This window comes from Colias croceus, chromosome 12 (assembly GCF_905220415.1).
Source record: "Colias croceus chromosome 12, ilColCroc2.1".
In the NCBI taxonomy this organism is placed as follows: domain Eukaryota; kingdom Metazoa; phylum Arthropoda; class Insecta; order Lepidoptera; family Pieridae; genus Colias; species Colias croceus.
This window is the reverse complement of record NC_059548.1, coordinates 10,245,928-10,264,061: the sequence shown is the minus strand read 5'-3', so window position 1 is coordinate 10,264,061 and position 18,134 is coordinate 10,245,928. Positions and strand designations below refer to the sequence as shown.

The 18,134-nt window shown below is 34.8% G+C and overlaps 1 protein-coding gene across 1 annotated transcript; it reads right to left on the bottom strand.

Annotated features, from left to right (window-relative positions):
- Positions 1–109: 109 nt before the first annotated feature.
- On the bottom strand, positions 110–16,847 carry LOC123696468. Its single transcript, XM_045642641.1, has 19 exons — positions 16,709–16,847; positions 16,248–16,372; positions 15,350–15,522; positions 14,595–14,728; positions 10,973–11,172; positions 10,511–10,699; positions 10,023–10,162; positions 9,380–9,528; positions 8,845–9,023; positions 8,367–8,542; positions 7,988–8,130; positions 7,356–7,616; positions 5,140–5,315; positions 4,082–4,083; positions 3,069–3,454; positions 2,740–2,909; positions 2,237–2,343; positions 1,648–1,771; positions 110–667 (listed from the first exon to the last, which is right to left on the bottom strand). The coding sequence occupies exons 1-19, from the start codon at positions 16,845–16,847 to the stop codon at positions 371–373; spliced, it is 3,270 nt and encodes a 1,089-aa protein (XP_045498597.1). The 3' UTR covers positions 110–370.
- Positions 16,848–18,134: the final 1,287 nt, after the last annotated feature.

Below are 18,134 nucleotides of genomic sequence, written 5' to 3'. Positions count from 1 at the left end.
TTTAAGTCCATAATATGTAACAAAAATTCGATCAAATGAGGTTAATTAATTGTTTCTTTGTTATTTCACAAACGAACAACATATATATATATATTAATGTGTTAATAAGATCAACTTTTAAATGCAACACCTTCCACTACCAAAAAAATATAGTAATCTAAAGTAGATGTTTTTCTAACAACTTTTTAACTCAATCTAGAAATCTCACTAGAGAAATTCACTAAAGTGTCCTTCTATATCATTGTAATAATCATCATCATCATCATCTTCATCATAAACATTACTCTCATCAACAACATTATCTAATTGTAGATATTTATCACCCTGGTTTTTTAACTGTTTGTGTATTTACACAATTTGTTAATTCTTGTTATTCAATGTTAATTCTATTAATTCTATACGAATCTCCCACAATACCACCATTGTATCTTTGACGAAAATGTCTTTGCATGTCAAAACCTTTATCATCATCACCTTCTATTACAGTAGCGACGTCATTTGTTTTCTTTCTTCCCAAAGTTAGGTTAATATCAACGCTTTTTATACTAATACTTCTTGATAACGATTTTGTTCGTTTTACCAGTTTGTCTTTTGGTTTGATATCGTATATAGGATTGGTGATACCGATTGTATCATTGCCAGTGATTTTGGGGTAGCGTTTTATTATCTGGAAAAATAAAAATTTATAAATCGCTAAAGTACGACTGTGTAGTTTATAAAATTCAAAAGATATTAAGTGTCGAAGTGAAGTTCGTAGTTTATTTAGGTATATTATTTTATTAATTTCCGCAATTGAACAAGTATTGTAAAGGAAAATAAAAGTCGTTTTTTTCCTTCTCAAGTTTTTGTTAATTACTACAGAATTAAAATTGCCCGTGGTGTCTTTAAAATATGAAATTAATCAGGATACATTGTAAAATTTATCGAATCACATTGGTTTCATAATAAATTCTCCTAAAATTACATTAAAAAAACTACATCAATTATTCAATAAGCAAGAATTTAATCGGTCACGTTTTCAATTCCCAAAGGAAACAATTCTTGTGACAGCATACAGACAGATTGCCCGCTCAGTGCTCATATATAACGATCGATCAGTCCCTGTTGATATATCGAATTAAAAGGATATTTCTCATTTAGAGCACCTGGAGAATGTAATTTTATCAAAATCGGTTGATAAAACTAAATAAATAAATAAAATAAATATTTCGGGACAATTTTCACACAGGGCACAATCTGATCCCATACTAAGCATTTCGCTTGTGTTTCGAAACCAGATGGCTGATAAACATACATATAAAATTTTAAATAATATAGATAATTAACACCCAGACACGGAGCAAACATCTATGTTCATCACACAAATATTTGCCCCGGGTGAGAATCGAACCCACGACTTCCGGCTTGGAAGGCAGGGAAGGGTTGATAAAACTATGCCAAAGAAGTAGATTACTTTGTAGATATAAACAGATTATTCTTTTTAACGTATTTCTTGTTTCCTATGATAAACATTAATGTAACTATGTAAGATTTGTTTGTAATTAAATACATTGTTTTTAAAAGCAACAATTTTCTTTAAATACCTTCAATCTTCATTTTGAAAAAAATCGGAAATGTTTGAAAATAAAATCCAGGAATAAGTTTTACCTCAGTAGAAGTAGATCTACGAGGAACAGGTGGTGCATGTTCGTCGGAGGACGTGTAATCTGGAGGCCGCGCCCGGTACTGCTGGACTGTATTTGATGCGATTGTGTCTGGTAGTTTCCATGTACTAGGGAAATTATAATTATAACATTGTTATATTATGTCAGTTGGGAATTTAAGATATTCTGTGGTTAAGTATAGCAATCTAACACAATACAACACATAAATTTTTCATTTTTATGTTCCAATATATAACTTATTCTCGTGTTTTTGTTTATAATAGTGTTCGATTAACTGCTTTTTCTTTTTCAAAATGTTCTCTATCTCCTCAATTCTTTACGATTTCATAAGCTAAAAAGGCTTATAGCTATATAATAATATGTTTGTTTGAACGCGGTAAGCTCAGGAACTACTGGTCCGATACTGGAAAATTATTTCGGTGTTAGATAGCCCATTACCTTTTTTTAGCATTAGCCCACCAACGAGAGCGGAGCAATGCGGGTAAAACCGCAAGGCACAGCTAGTTTTCTATATTACTTCGCTCTGTATACAATGAAGAAAAATCTTTAGACATTAGTCATTAAGTACATACCTATCAGCCCGCTCCGTGCTACGAGCGCGCGCGGCTCTCGCGAGGCGATGCAGCGCGAACAGCGCACCCTCACTCTCGTTCAAGTGTACACACAGCTCTTGGAGCATCTGAAAGTGAGTTTTGTTATTGTAAAGTTGACTTTATCAGTGTGTGGTAGAATTAAAAGTCGAATGGCAAATGTGTTGGCTTCAAGATGCACGTGGAAGATGGTTTTGTAGTAAAGGGTAGTTGAATCAAGAATGGTTACAAATGTGTATTAATTACAAACTAACTGAAAGATGAAACAGGTTACAGACACCGATGAATAAAATGTTTTATCCAAAATATTGAAAAAATGTGCAGTGCAAAAATAATGATACAATATAACAATAATGTAAAAACTTTTAATATAACAAGAACCTCAATCATAATTTTATCTTTGAACGCACGTGAAGCATTCACATAACTAAGAAATAACACGTGACCAACACATTTACCTTGAGGCACCCCCAGTACAAACTTACCGTGAAACAGCCTCGGCGTATTGCACATAATATGACATCAGCAAGAAGTAGATGCAAACTGTGTGGCTCTTTATCAGCGATCACGTTGAGAGGTGCCACGTGACTCAACACCCACTCGTCTTCGACGCACCAGCTGTTGTCTTCTATGTCGGATGCTCCAGATTCTTCTACTAAAGATTTTTGTGTAAAATTGATATGGTCATTTTCTCATGTTTTACTATGTTTTCTATATTATCTGGTCAAACAAATATCTTTAAATCAAAGTAATTAAACAAAATCGTTACAGAAAAATTACCAGAATCATATCATCAGCATCAATGCTAGCTTACCACACAACGCATCCTTCACGCTATTAATAAAGTCCATAGTCTCCAACAAACTAGGCCGAGTCAACGGCTCTTTATTCTTCACAGTAGACCCAGCAGACCTCGGCCGTCTTCTCATCTCCTTAACATCCACTTGGTCAGAGTAGACCAAGCTTCTCAACGTGTGATACTTTCTTCTCAACGTCTTCACATCTGACTGGTTTGTGATGGAAATTTCTGGAAACCCGTAGATTGTAGCTGGTCGATGTTTACGCCTAGATTTTGGCTCTAAAGTATTTGATGCTGAAGGAATGATATCTGGTTTGGAAGTTCTCCAGAAGTTACCATTTTTAACACTGGCTAATATTTCATCTGTGCTACCGTGGCGCGATATATTTTTGGGTTGGAACCTGTAGAAAAAACATGTGCTTTATTAATTAAATAGCAGATAACATGTATTCTATTGGATAGCGGTTAAAAATACCTTCATTAATTTGACATTCAATTTTGTAAATAATATAATTATACTGTAATTGTACTAAACAATAAACTTAAAGCGCGTCACACACGGTGAAGATACTATAATATTTTATGTTAAGATTCTCTAATATAAAATATTACAGTATCTTAAGGTATCCGGTATCAGCGTTCTAACCATCATTTTTCTTTTTGTCATGGCGTACTAAGACCCCTGTAGAACCGCCATCCTGTTACAAATGACCCGAAACACTGACACACGGTGACGCGCTTAAATGTAAATCATTCATGTTAAAAGCCATATTTTTATATTTTAGACGCAATTCCAACAAAAGGTAACAATTACATTAAATCTCTTCCTGGAAATCTCGCGAAACATATAAAAAATGTAAACCTCGTACAGGATTTCTTAAATAAAATGAAAACTAACTAACCCCAAAATCTGAGCAAGGTCAATCCGATAACCGTGTCTCGTAAATTGCAAGCGGGTGTGTGCTGAATGTTAATAAAACACATCTGAGGTTCGTAATGTACTTTGTCACCTAGTTTTCGTATTTCACGTCTTTCTTTATTTGTAATTTACTTATCAACCACAAACGTGAAGTATAGGGATAATTAGTACCTCACTAGATATATATAATATAAAGTTTTAGCACTAACACTATTAAGACAAAACACTATGAAGACTTACTTATCATTAATTAAATTATATCTATTAATGTACTGATAATTTACGACTTTCTCATGCTATAGTACCCAAAATAATGTTTAGATGTAGGAACGATGATGCGAGACCGGATTTCGTCAATTTTATAAAAACAAAACAAATGATTTCGTCTCTGTATATAAAATTTGATCTTATTCTTCATACCTATTTAGTCGAGTTAGGTACCTATAGTAGTAAAAATAGATAAATTAAACTTTCATTTTCAAATTCCAATATATTGTTATCAATTTAACAGTAACCTTGAAAAATTAAGCACGTCAGTGCAATTTTAATTATTGTAATAAAACTTACATAACATCAAGCTAAACTATTTTATGTCCAAACCAAATTAAAATTGTCTAAAAGTAGCTAGATCACGTAAAATTTTCTCTTTTTAAGTATTCCCGCTATTCCCTTGGCGTTAGCGTGATGTAGAGAATTGCTGTTTCATTATACAGATGTACAAAGGAATTTAAATTGGACGGGTATGTACTGAATTTAGATTTTGAATAGATTTCTGCTATTGCATAGTGCAGGATATATATAATTCGGTTAATTGTAAAGAGGACTCTGTGCGAATGCACTTATAGAATTGGATTCGTATAATAAAAACTTTGTCATTATTTAAAATTAATGTAAAAGGTATACCATAATTATCAAACGCCTCCCTTTACTTACTTTTACTTGAATTAGTCATTGTAATAAATCAAAGAATAACCAGCATAGTTCCTGTGGGATTTAAGCGATAGCCTATGTCTTATTCTGGGTCTTCAGCTACCTACATACCAAATTTCATTGTAATCTTTTCATAAGTATTTGCGTAAAAGATTACCTAACAAACATCCATCCTCACAAACTTTCGCATTTATAATATTTATAGGAATGACCGTCAGAAACCTACCGTTCACCAACGAGAGCGTCATGGAACGCGTTCACGACGCATCGCTTCGCCAGCCGAAGCTTCGCCTCGGCTTTGTCCCGCCTGCTCAGTGTGAGGAAGCGAGCGGAACTGTGCTCTCTCCGGGAGGGGATCTTTAGGGGGTAGGATACGGCTAGACCGTCTCCGGTGGGGAATATGAGGCGGAATTCTGAAAAAGAATCGAATTTTATATACGTTGTTTAAGATGATGATAATGATGATGACAATGATGAAAATAATATGGTAACATTTATATTAACAAAAATGTGTTTCAATAAGTACTGTACTCGTAGGTATTATCAACACACTTCTGTTTTTTAAAGAAACATCTTAAAATTGACCTTTTTCAGAATTTCACCCGCGCTCTTACAAAATTGATAAAAATGTTGCCTGAAATGCTTTTACAATATAACAGTTGTATAAACATCAACTTAAGAGAAATAAAATAAGAAATGCAACTTTCACAAAAACAGGCTAAAAGCCATATCAGCTCCAGTAACTCCCCTTAGCGTAACTCCCATAACTTTTCAAAGGTCCAACTTGACCCTTCGGCCTCAGATTTCCCGAGGGCGAGCAAATGGACAGAGTATTGACAAATAAATGATGAGCACAACTCACGCGTAACAAAAGGGAATCTGCAAATATTTGGCTGTTTTGTTTGGAACTAATCTTTAAAAGTAGCTATGAAGTATGAACTTTACGTGTTTACACGGTAATTTCTAAGTAAAACCTATAAATGGAGATAAATAGATACTTTACGTATTTTACTTTTACATGGTAATTTCTAGAGTAATAGAGACGTCATCTAGCAACAGAAAGCAGGTAATTTATGAAGGTTTGTACTATACCCGTAACCCGTACAAGATCAGTCTATGACAACAGAACAGGGTAAAGAAGGCTAAGTTACAAGCTTGCTGCCAATAAAAAATCATTTAGTAAAATTACGATGGTACTTACAAGTTACAGAGAAACTCTGTCATTATTCCCCAAATCACATAATATCTAAAAAAATACGTAAATTAGGTGCTGCATAATTTAAAATAGTCCTTAGCTAAAGCAAAACTACACCGTTTAAAAGTGTTACATTGCACGGTAATTCGCTTTTATTTGAAATTCTTTAAGCAAAAAGATTTAAGCGCTAACTCTAATAGGTATATCGAGTTAGCCGGTTTCTAACAAAAGTACTAACTCCCCCGGCTTCCAGTCGCCACCGGTTAGTCATTACATCGTATAGTTTACTAGATGTGAACTATAAATACTTTATTTATTAGTTACCCGTGTATAGAATACACAACTTTTTAGCATATAGCTCAAAAGTCCAATACAAATTTTAAAGTTTAAAGATTTGTATTTGTGTTCTGTCTACCTTTATTAAATTTCAGGGGTTCAGATGTGATTACATTTGAAAGTTTTGAATTATTAATATAAAAAATAATAGTCACGTTCACATTTAATAAAACTTTTGACACAATTCATTTTATTGATAGCTACCTAGCTACTCATACTTTGAATAAAACAATAAATAGTGTAATAACATAACATTATAAAGTAAGTACAAAATACAAGAAAAATTACACCACTTGAAAAATAAGCCACATCTAGTGAATATAAATCTGTGTAAAGCTATCGCCAGCATTAACTTTTCTCCAGAACCGTAGCCGTAGTTAAATGGAGGGGTCTAAAAACCCCTCCATTTAACTACGGCTCGAACGTAAAATTACTTGCAGGGGTCAAGTGCGGCTGGTTTTATTCATTTTAACGTATTCCTGTTTAACCCGCCCGAAAATCCCAGCGCATTTGTGAAACCTTTTAAATGAGATAATTTTTGATGAATAATAAAAAGGTAAATCTGTGAGCTGTGTTTCGTTAAATTACGAATGTTGTTTTATGATATAGGTGGGAAAATATTGCTGTTGAGTGGTTTATAAAAATATCCTGTTGACAATGTAAATTCAAATGTTTAAATACATGCTGAGCCTATTTGATGTATATTCTTACTTTTAGCTTTTAGTTTGAAAGACGCAGTATAACTTATAAAATATATATTCGAAAAAAAAAGTGAAACCTTACATTTTAAAACGGATTTAACAAGCGAACTTAATTAATTAACTTATTTAATTTAACTACTACCTATTTAAAAAATGAATCAATTTTCCAACAAACTGAATTTCTTGAAATTAACAAAAACCACATAAAACACAAAACTTACCCGTATGTCGATGTCGATCAACAAAGTCCACCACCGCTTTCGCCCAAGCGTGTTTCTTAGCAGCCCCCAACAACCCCATACAAGGCTCAATGAACCCCTCGTGAACCCCCAAACAATATTCCTTTAAACCATCCAACTCTGAATCACAATTTTTAGTATCAAAGTCCTCTAGAAACCAAGAATTTTCTAAAGATGAGGTAAAAAGATCGTCTAGGTATGGTTTTAAAACGGGCCCTAGATATTTTTTGTCTTCTTTCGCTCCTGAAATTGTTTAAACAGCTATAAGGATAAAGAACGTATTCTGCTAAAATGATTTTATATAACGTTATAATCATGAAATATTTACCATATTGTTAATCTTTGTCTTATAACACTACAACTTGACAAAATCCCCACCTTAACACTTTTAAGATCAGTGAAAGTCTTTGGATTATAAAATGAAAAATAATGCTACGTGTACTACTTACACGAAGTATCTATTTTTTTGCTAGAATTCATCTTCAAAAATTATTAAAATCCTTTCTACCGTTAATGCGTTATCTGTTGTGTTACTAACACGATTCACTTTTTTACAGATAGATATTTAGATAGAACTGCTTCATATAAAAATTTATAATCATATGTGTGCTTACCTTTATAAAGCCAGTGCAACACCAAGCTCATGAGACTTGTCTCATCGTCTTCAAGCTGAAGGTCCTTATCCCTCCTCACTGCATCTATCAAACACGCTGATGATGCATCGTAATAGTCCTTTAATTTGTTCCACTTTTTAGACCTGATTTATTTGGACAAATAAATAATAAAATCCGTTAATGTGAAAGGAAAAATAAGAAATCTTGTCGAAATTCTTAAAAATAATTGCCAATTACCTTTTAACAACTTTAACTTTTGAAAGAAATTACAGAGATTCCAATCGAATAGATATCTCATATTTTGTTTAATACAGAAAAATATTCCTATTTGTACATCATAATCAAAGGTAATTTGCTTTGGTAAAAAGTAATTACAAACCTGTATATTGTTAGCTCTCTATCAAATTCACCTATATTCCTGTTATTTATATTATTCATATACGAATCTCTGGCTTGGTCTAAAATGATGGCCATAATATGTATTAAATCTTCAATAGATTCCAAATGTACAGATGTGGCTTGAATCAGGTTAGCTCGGAATGTACTGTGGCTCTCCTGTTAAAATAATTCTAGTTATTAATTAAAATTAAAGTTGATTCATGCATGATTTTGCTAAAGCCTTTGAAAGGGTGTTTTATTACTATTTGAATTTGTAAGAAAATTTGTCGAATTGAATGGAATTTTAAAAGCAATTTTGTAGAAAGATTAACAACGATAACAATAAAAAAAATGCAAAAATTTATTTAAGGCGTTTCACAAGGAAGCAAACAGGGACCAACGGACTTCCTTTTATATGTATATAAATGATCTTTATCAATGACATTGTAGGATTTTAATTAAATTTTCAATTAACATACATAAACAATAGACCTCTTGCATCGAACCAGTTCCGAAGCCACTCTATTTAAATATCGTAACTGTCGTTTTGAATAACTACTGGGTCCCGTACATTTTATTTCGTGCGTCAGCCTCTCCCATCGTGAAAATAATGCTAATTCCAACGTTTCAGATGGTGAAAGAGGTATTTCTTCGTTACCTAAAATTTAAAATGAAATTATTGAAAAAATGGCAAAAATTACCCTTATAATATTATAAAAATAATGTATTTGTTTCATTTAAAACTTTTAGTTGAATATAAGTAACACATAATAAGAAACAATTACTTACTACCACTAATAGCAGAATTAATTTCATACATCAGATTTATTTACGTAAAATAAAACGTAAAAAACATGAATTGTCAACAAAAAAGTTCTTGGTTTATGCAAGCGATATCCAACCCACATTACAACACTTAAGCCAATCCAATTGAGCATGCTCAGACGAATGAGCGGCTCGGCCAAATGAACCGCTCATTCGCCTGAGCATGCTCAAGTGTATACAAGGCTTTACCCGCGACCCGGTACAAGTGTCGCACGCAGCCAGTGAGTGCGATGACGTCACTCGCCCAGTTCCCGCGCGCCCCGCGCCGCGCCGCGCACCCGCGCTCCACCGGGTAGATGTAGCCGCACCTGCCGCCAGTCGTTGCGATTTGGAGGAGCCTGGTGATCATGAGTGACGTAAGGTAAATAAAAAATAGGAAAATTACGTAATTTCATTAAAATTTAAAACAGTAACATAACAGGGATGTTCTTAAACCGTAATGATAGGAAAAAAAGTGCTCGGCACACACGCTGTGTGACAAGAACACGTGTCAGAAGTGAAACTTCTTTGGCAAGATTCAAAAGTACCAAAATCTTCACCTTACTCCATGAAGTGGCGGTATTGCCACGACAAGAGCTTGAAATTTTACTCCCAACGCGCCTAAAGAAGTTTCACTTCAAAAGACAAATCACTACATGGTTTTATACCATGTCGGTTTAAGATGTAGGTACAAAATTTATTAGGCTTTAGACAAAGCGGGCGATGCCACAGACGGAAACTCAGTTATGTATAATTTAATTAAAATAGAAAACAGCAATGTAACAGGGATGTTCCAAAATCACAATGATAGGAAGATAAAATTTGAAACAGTCTGGTGAAGAATATAACTTACTCATCAAGAACAAGCAGTAAATGATGTGCCAAGTGCGAGGCGAGGCACGCTCTCGCGGCGCCGCGCTGCGAAGCGCAGCGGTACGCGCGACGCCTTAAGACACTGCTGGCGGCGTAGCGACTTAGTAGTTGTAGAGAACCCTATAGGTATACAGACAAAAACTGAATCTGAAAACTTCGAAAACATGTATCAAAAGTTATTTTTCAAGATCTGAACTATAATCAGAAAACTCATATTTTCGTAGCTTTTACCCTGCAAAGAACATTGTGCATAAAATATTTTTACTGTTCAACATTGACCAAATTTCAATGAATTTCATATTTCAAATTCCATGTCATCAAATCTCATTTTTATTAGTCAACATTGTCCTATCCTCAAAATTTCCTTCATTTGTTATTTTTATTTCTTCCTATCCACAGGATAGCTTATATATACTTACCTAAATTTAACCTTATAAACATATTCTGCTTGTCCTACATTGTCCATACCTCAAAATGCCCCTCCCTCATCTTATCCACCAACACGTTCAAGGCACCAGCTATCCTGGCCACGTTGGAGAGATCAGAACAATGTGCATCTAGGGCTGCCTCTAGTGCGGGGTGCCAGAGCTGCCAGGTGGAGGAGCGTTCTGCACACACCATAGAAGATGGTGGAGCTATTGCCACTGCGTAGTAGCCCTGAAGCATATTTAAAAGTTAAGTGAGTATCAGGAGTAGAAAATAATGGATAAGAAATTTTATTTCTAATGATGATATGTGGCAGTTTTCTGATATAACTATCCATAAATAAATCTTTCATAACTTCTTCATTAGAATCTTATTCGAATTTAGCAGTTTGAGCCTATCATCTAAATGACAAAAATCAATTAATCTGTAACTATAACAATTTTAACTTCGCATTCGAAAAGGGTCAATAGTACCAGGCCTATTATTTACAAACGAAAAACTTACGCCTTGTCCACAGCTATAATGCAGCAATGCTAAGGGATGAGTGATCGGCACCTTAGTAGTATACGCGTCTGGGCTGCAACCTCGCACCCTAGCTCCAAGCAGCAGCTTAGCACTATCACCCCCCACCCCCACTCGCACTACAACCCACGCTGACCCTTCTACTATAGCGAGCCGATGTTCTGGGATGGTTTGGTGGGATGCTAAAAGTGGTAAGAAATATATGGCTAAGTGGATAACCGGCTTTAGGAAGTTTAAAGGTTTAAAGCTGCTCAAAGCAGCAGTTTAGCGCTCTCTAAGCGCTATAACTAAGCAATGTTCCGGTTTGGTGGAAGCCGGTAAAATGGGAAACAACGTTAAGAAATTGAAATTGAGAAGATATGGACTGTAATTTTATAAAGAATAGAAAAAATTCGATCACGAGGCGGGACTCGAACCCGCATCCTTTCGCGCCATTCCGGGGCGGATGCCTCACCAACTCAGCCACTCGTGACTGAGTTGGTCGAATTTTTTCTATTCTTTATAAATTTATATTTATAAAGCATTTGAATGCCATAAAACCAAAAATATAAATTCAACAGATATGGACTGTAGCAAAAGCATTAGGGATAATATCTGTGTGATTTTTTTTAAAACATAACATTGAAGCAATTCGCAACTTAAATACTGATTATTTTGTTTTTAGGTATCTTAGTTTTATTTACAACCCTTAAATTTATTAGTAAGTGTACCTTATTGAGATTTTTAGATGAAGGGCCGATTTTTCAATGCCCAGATAAACAGTCTAATAACTACCCCTCGAATAGATTTATTCAATTGCTCTTACAATTGCTTATCTAACTCATAACGGCTCGCCTATTTTTCAATCGTGATTTATTTGATGAATAACTATCTGACCAAATATTTCCATATTGGCAGCTCTGCTCTTGGAGTGGCGAAACAAACATATTAAATTAGTCAGGTTAGAGCGGGATAGAGTCAACTTGCAATATGTCAACAACCGTCATTATGACTCACGTCAGGAGTGCATTTTAAGTTTATCTTGTGTTCTATGATTGTTGATTATTGTTTTGATTCGAGTAAAGAGTTTTGATTAAATTTGTGTTAAAATTTATATATTTTACGATGGAAACGACATAAAGGCAGCGTCTGGCAAATTTTCAATGGCATGATCATCAGTAGGTACTATCAAAAACATCAATTTCAATATGATTTTAATTGATAATTATTTTATAGAAAGAGGCTTTATTGTAAAAATTCTACGCTCTATGTTATTACATACGAAAATATCCCAAATTGGACGCGTCAGTTGTCAACTCAAACGTCTAATCGTCGAATAGCACGCTATCTGGCCGTTGGAGCAGCAGATAGATTTATTCCTCAAATAACGTAGTTATTCGATAGATAAGTCCTATTCGTCTATTGAAAAATTGAATATTTTGTTAACTGAAGAATAAAGTCTATCTAGCTGTTTATCTGGGCATTGAAAAATCGGCCCTAATAAAATAAACATTTTCGGATCAGTGATTAATTTACCTAATCTCTTAAATGTAACGATACAAATTCATTTCAATGAAGTCTAGTGGAATAAAATTTAACGTGAATTAGAAAAGGTTTCATTAAATTAGGTGTCGCATCTATACTAATATTTGTATACGTAGTATATTATTATTAGTCTGTGCTAATATTATAAAGCTGAAGAGTTTGTTTGAACGCGCTAATCTCGGAAAATACTGGTCCGATTTGAAAAATTTTTTCGGTGTTAGATAGCCCATTCATCGAGGAAGGCTATAGGCTACCTATATAAATCATCTCGCTAAGACCAACAGGAGCTGAGCACTGCGGGTAAAACCACGGAGCTCAGCTAGTTAAAAATATTTAAATAAATCTAATCAAGAATTTATTTGATGAAAATATTTTTTCACCAAAAACTCTTTCGCTTTTTAATTTCAATTAAACCATAGAAATACTTAATATAAAACTTATTTATGCAACTCAGCATTTCAATATCAGTTAGCCATGACAGTTTCCAGCTACCAACTCATAACTAACTCAGGCACGAGTGAGTGTCAACTTGTAAGTTAACTAATTAGTTGGTTGGGATTAATTACCAGTTGTGGACCGTGACTTCGCTTTATACAGGAGGTTCAAAAAAGTATAATTAAATTCATCATCATCATCATCATCATCAGCCCATATACGTTCCCACTGCTGGGACACGGGCCTCCTATGAGGGTACAGGCCATAATCCACCACGCTGGCCAAGTGCGGGTTGGCGGATGACACATGTCGTCGAACTTTTTTAATTCTTCGACATGTCGGTTTCCTCACGATGTTTTCCTTCACCGTTCGAGCAGTGGTGATGTTACAACATGCGCAGATAAATTGAAAAATCAATTTATTTCCTGTACGCTCGCCTGGTCTCGAACCTCGGACTTATCGATTTGAAGTCCGAGGTCTCACCACTGAGCCACCACTGCACTGCTAATTAAATTAAATTCGCTTAAATTAATACACTACTAATGCGAATGTTTGGATGGTTTCTTGTTAATTTATTAAGCTCGAACGGTTGCATGAATCTGGGTAAAACTAAGATAAATGAAAATTACACAGTAATTCTTAGTAATTTTCGTACATGGTTCTTATACTTAGTAATAAAAACATGGTCATTATAATGGAAAAATATATTTTTCCGAATTATATCAACAAAATTAAACAGAAAACATTTGCAGCACTGTACAAAACATTCTGAATAAGACATTTTGATGATTCCTATGATGCACAAAGTATGTTAATAAATGTGAATTATTGACGACGACAACTTTGATTTTACTTAAGCTAACTAAATTGTGGCCATATTTTAAATACACTGCGAACTTAGACGCACTTAAAATCGGCTATATAGTACTTTGAAACATCCTGTATAAAATGTGGCGTGACGCGATCAATACCCACTTTCAGCTGATATAATCCATTAAAACTTAGCGAAGTTCGATACACATCACGCCCGAAGCTTACTAACTTCCAAATCGCAAATCTACAATATGTGACGCCTTCCGTTAAATTTTCGTTCAGCATTATATTTCTCCTTTCACGTCTTATATTTGAAAATGGTATAATTTTAGGTGACATACGGTTAAAGATATCTCTATTAAATCAAATTGGAACTACGAAAGTCTCTTGAGAATTAATTCTATTGCCTTGATAAATTTGTTGGTATAGCCTTATCAAAATTCTAAATCATAACAAATACTTTCTTTTACTAACACTAGAATAAGTACTAGATACTAACAATATATGGGCAATGCTGCCTGATACAAATAAAAAATGTGTGCGTGTACTAGTGTACACACGTAAGAAGTGAAACTTCTTTATGACCTTATTTTTCAAAAAAATAAATTACTATATGCAACTTTACAGAAATAGGTCGAATCACGCGTGATAGGGATAAGAAAAAGATGGCGCGTAACGGAAAAATGTCACGCGTAACGTAAAAATGTTACACTAAATTTTCTTCCAACCCCGATAAAGAAGTTTCACTTCTATAATAAAAATTGAGCTATTTATGAAGAATTTAGACACAGAAGGATTTTATGCAATCAAGAGTAAAAACAAATAAACTCACCCCGCTCCAAATAACAGTACGAATACGGTGCGGCGTGAACATGTGCCCTTGCGCTCAACACGCGCAACGCGCCACCACCGCGCGCCCGCGCACAACGCGCTACCAGCTGCACCCAGCGCTCTACTACCTTGTCTCTATGTAGAGAAAATAAATAAGAGCTCTACCAGGTTCTTTTCATTATAAAGGTAAAGATGTAGAGAAAATATAAAGCTCTACGATATAGAGCTCTAGATGACGAGCAAAATTATAATGATCTACATAATTTAGCTCTAGATAAATAATAAAAGCTCTACAGGTTCTTTTCATTATAAAGGTAAGGTCCAAATAAATATTTTTTCAATTTTCATTTTTCATAATATAGCTCTAGTTGTAGAGAAAAACAATAAAGCTCTACCTAGATGTAGAGAATTTTTTTTTATATATATTATATAACTCTAAATGTAGAGTAGAATAATAGAGCTCTAGATTATATAACTCTGGATGTAGAAGTTTGTTAACACACAAATTCTGCTTATACAATCGAATCGACAATTACTATAATCACGTTATCATAACATGCCAGAGAATGGGTATTTTACTTATTTGAAACCCATCTCAAATGGTGATCTACCCCATACTTTCCGACACAGATATGGATATTTAACTAGGATAGTATAGCTGGTGTGTGGAACTCGTTGAGATCTGGCAGAGAATCTATGGTAACTAGATATTCTAGCCACAGATATGGGTATTTAGGTCATCTACTCCATACTAACCGACACAAATACCCAGCTGGCGTGAGGAACTCAGCCCAGGTGTCCGCCTGCCGCCCCGCCAGCCGCACCTTGCCGAACCCCACAGGACCTTCCTGGAGACGACCCTCGTCATCCACGTTCAGTATTGGCAGGGAATCTATGGTCACTAGGTATTCTAGAGATTTGGAGCGCATCTGGAATGATTTGAAGGTAGCAGACGTTAGAAAGACGATAGTTTTTATTTATTTTACAGAGTTGTATAGAATGTTAAATGCTTATACATTAGATAAACTCATAATAAGTATACGGTTAACAGGTAATCTTTATGTTAAAATTCATGTTCAGTGTTTTGTAGAGGTTGATCATTGATGAGTATGAAAAATTTGGCAACGAAACGTTATTTCCTACGAAATTTTTAAAAAGAACAAAGGAATTCAAATATTGCTGAGTTTTCCATCAACTGAAACATGAGCAAAATTCCTGTTATTTTATTAAATGCTTGTCATTAATTATTTTCTCCTGGATCGTTGAAAGCATACATACATATTGCAATAGGAGCAAAACAGTCACTGTTTCCAGAAACATCTTAAACATTATTTAAAATTATATATATCTATGTTTATCTGGTTTCCATAACACGTCAAGCGAAAGCTTAGTATCAGATCGTGCCGTGTGTGAAAAATTGTCCTATAAGTAATATTTTTTTGACGTGACAACGTCTTATAATTCGATAGAGCCGGCTGCACGCACGAAAAAACATGCCTCATGCGGCGTTACCTCGCTCTGAGGCGTTCCGTAAGGCTTGAAGTGCGAGCGAGAGCGCGGAACGAGCGACAAAGAAGCACAATCGTTGTCACGTTCAACTATCGTCAGTAAACCGACTTTACAGACAACCAATTTTTTTATTAATATAACATACCCGTTTCCCCCTATGCAGTGCAATAAGATGACTACATCTGAACCGCGGGTCGCGCTGTCCGGCACCATCCACTATCCTCTGAACTAGAGCCTCCACCATCATCTCTGTTTCTACTGACATGCGACCTGATATAAAGAGGGAAAGACAAAAATTAAATTTTTAATTTTAACTTATATTACGAGTAAGTACTTTAACTAATTATCCCTCGTTTCAAAGTGATAGCTTCTTAGATAGGATAAGTGACCTCTACAAACACCCCAAAGTTATAGACACGATGTTCCATACTAAAATCGTTATTATTATTCTTAAAATATAAGCGAATAGACTACAAAATATGTACATCTGTTTCGCAAAAAAACATCGTAATTTTGCTCATAGGTAAATTTCGAATTATACCAGCTTTGTTTATTTTTATTATAGTTATATTTATATTATAGTTATAGTTATTATATATTTATTACCTTTCCGATCCTCTTCATACAGTGTATCGACATAGGAATTCAAAGATCTCAACTGATGGGTCGTGAAGCGAAGCCCTGACGCGGGCAGCCGCAAGTCCCCGCCGGGCGTGTCGCTCAAAGCTGATGTGTTGGAGCCCATTGCTATCAATATTATTGAATAAAATATTATTGTTTTTACCTGTGCATACCTTAGGTAATAATGTTAATGGTCTTAATGTTGTTGTTAATGTGTCTTATAAGGTCTTAATGAATTGCTTACTTTAAAGAAGGAGGAGGTTTTTTACGGCCCTGTATATTTCATGAGCTGTTATTTTAAAGATAACTAAAAAATATTGTTAAGAAAAACTACTTCAAACATCATTCGAACGTTTTTGCAACAGCTGAGCTGATTTTGATACATTTCCCACACAAAGTCAATTTTGCATGAATGGTTAAATTCACGATATGTTCTTCTAATATTCAAAACACCAAAGTTAGTAAGAATGTATGTTCAAAAGCAGCTGATCGATTTGTAATTGTCACAATGATACATTATTACAGTTATCCTTACTAATATCACAGAATACATAATTCTAATATATAAAAATCAATGCCACTTTTCGTTGTAATTCCATAACTCGAGAACGGCTGAACCGATTTCGATAATTCTTTTTTTATTATATTCCTTGAAGTACGAGGATGGTTCTTATGTAGAGAAAACGTAAACATGTACCACGGGCGAAGCCGGGGCGGACCGCTAGTAGTAGCTAAACGCTACAGAACGGACACTCTCCGCCTCCCGCCAAAATTAAACACTTACCTCACCCCGCACGATCAGACATGTTATGGTACCCATTTCCCCGCAAGGACGATACCAACGACGTCTTTAGACGAAACGCAACGAAGATTGACAACATTAATCAAATTGACTTAAAGCATTTTTATTATTTTGGATTTGTGATTATCGTTTTTCGTAGAAAATGGTTAGATATTGTGCTGTTTACGGATGCATTTCATCAGAAAAACGCGAATTTTTTTTTACGCTAGTCACAAATGTGCCAACCATAAAGAGTTTACACACACATTTGCAGTCTCTACAGTGTGACTGTCAAAACTATAATTTTGTATGGAGTGTCCGGGGTGTGCTAATATTATAAATGCGAAAGTAACTCTGTCTGTCTGTCTGTTACTCAATCACGCCTAAACTACTGAACCAATTTTCATGAAATTTGGTATGGAGATATTTTGATACCCTAGAAAGGACATAGGCTACTTTTTATCCCGGGAAAATGACGCAATCCCGGAAATCCCACGGGAACGGGAACTATGCGGGTTTTTCTTTGACTGCGCGCGCAAAGCCGCGGGCGGAAACCTAGTAGTTAATAAAATACGATAAAATTTACAATTTTGATTTACACAAAACAAATCGATCACAAAATATTCCACA

Coding starts and splice junctions, on each gene's coding strand:
- LOC123696468 (XM_045642641.1), bottom strand. CDS start 16,847: ATGGGCTCCAACACATCAGCTTTGAGCGACACGCCCGGCGGGGACTTG. Junction 9,024..9,379: donor ACACTTGTACCGGGTCGCGG/GTAAAGCCTTGT, acceptor TTTAAATTTTAG/GTAACGAAGAAATACCTCTT. Junction 5,316..7,355: donor TGATCGACATCGACATACGG/GTAAGTTTTGTG, acceptor ATTCTTTTTCAG/AATTCCGCCTCATATTCCCC.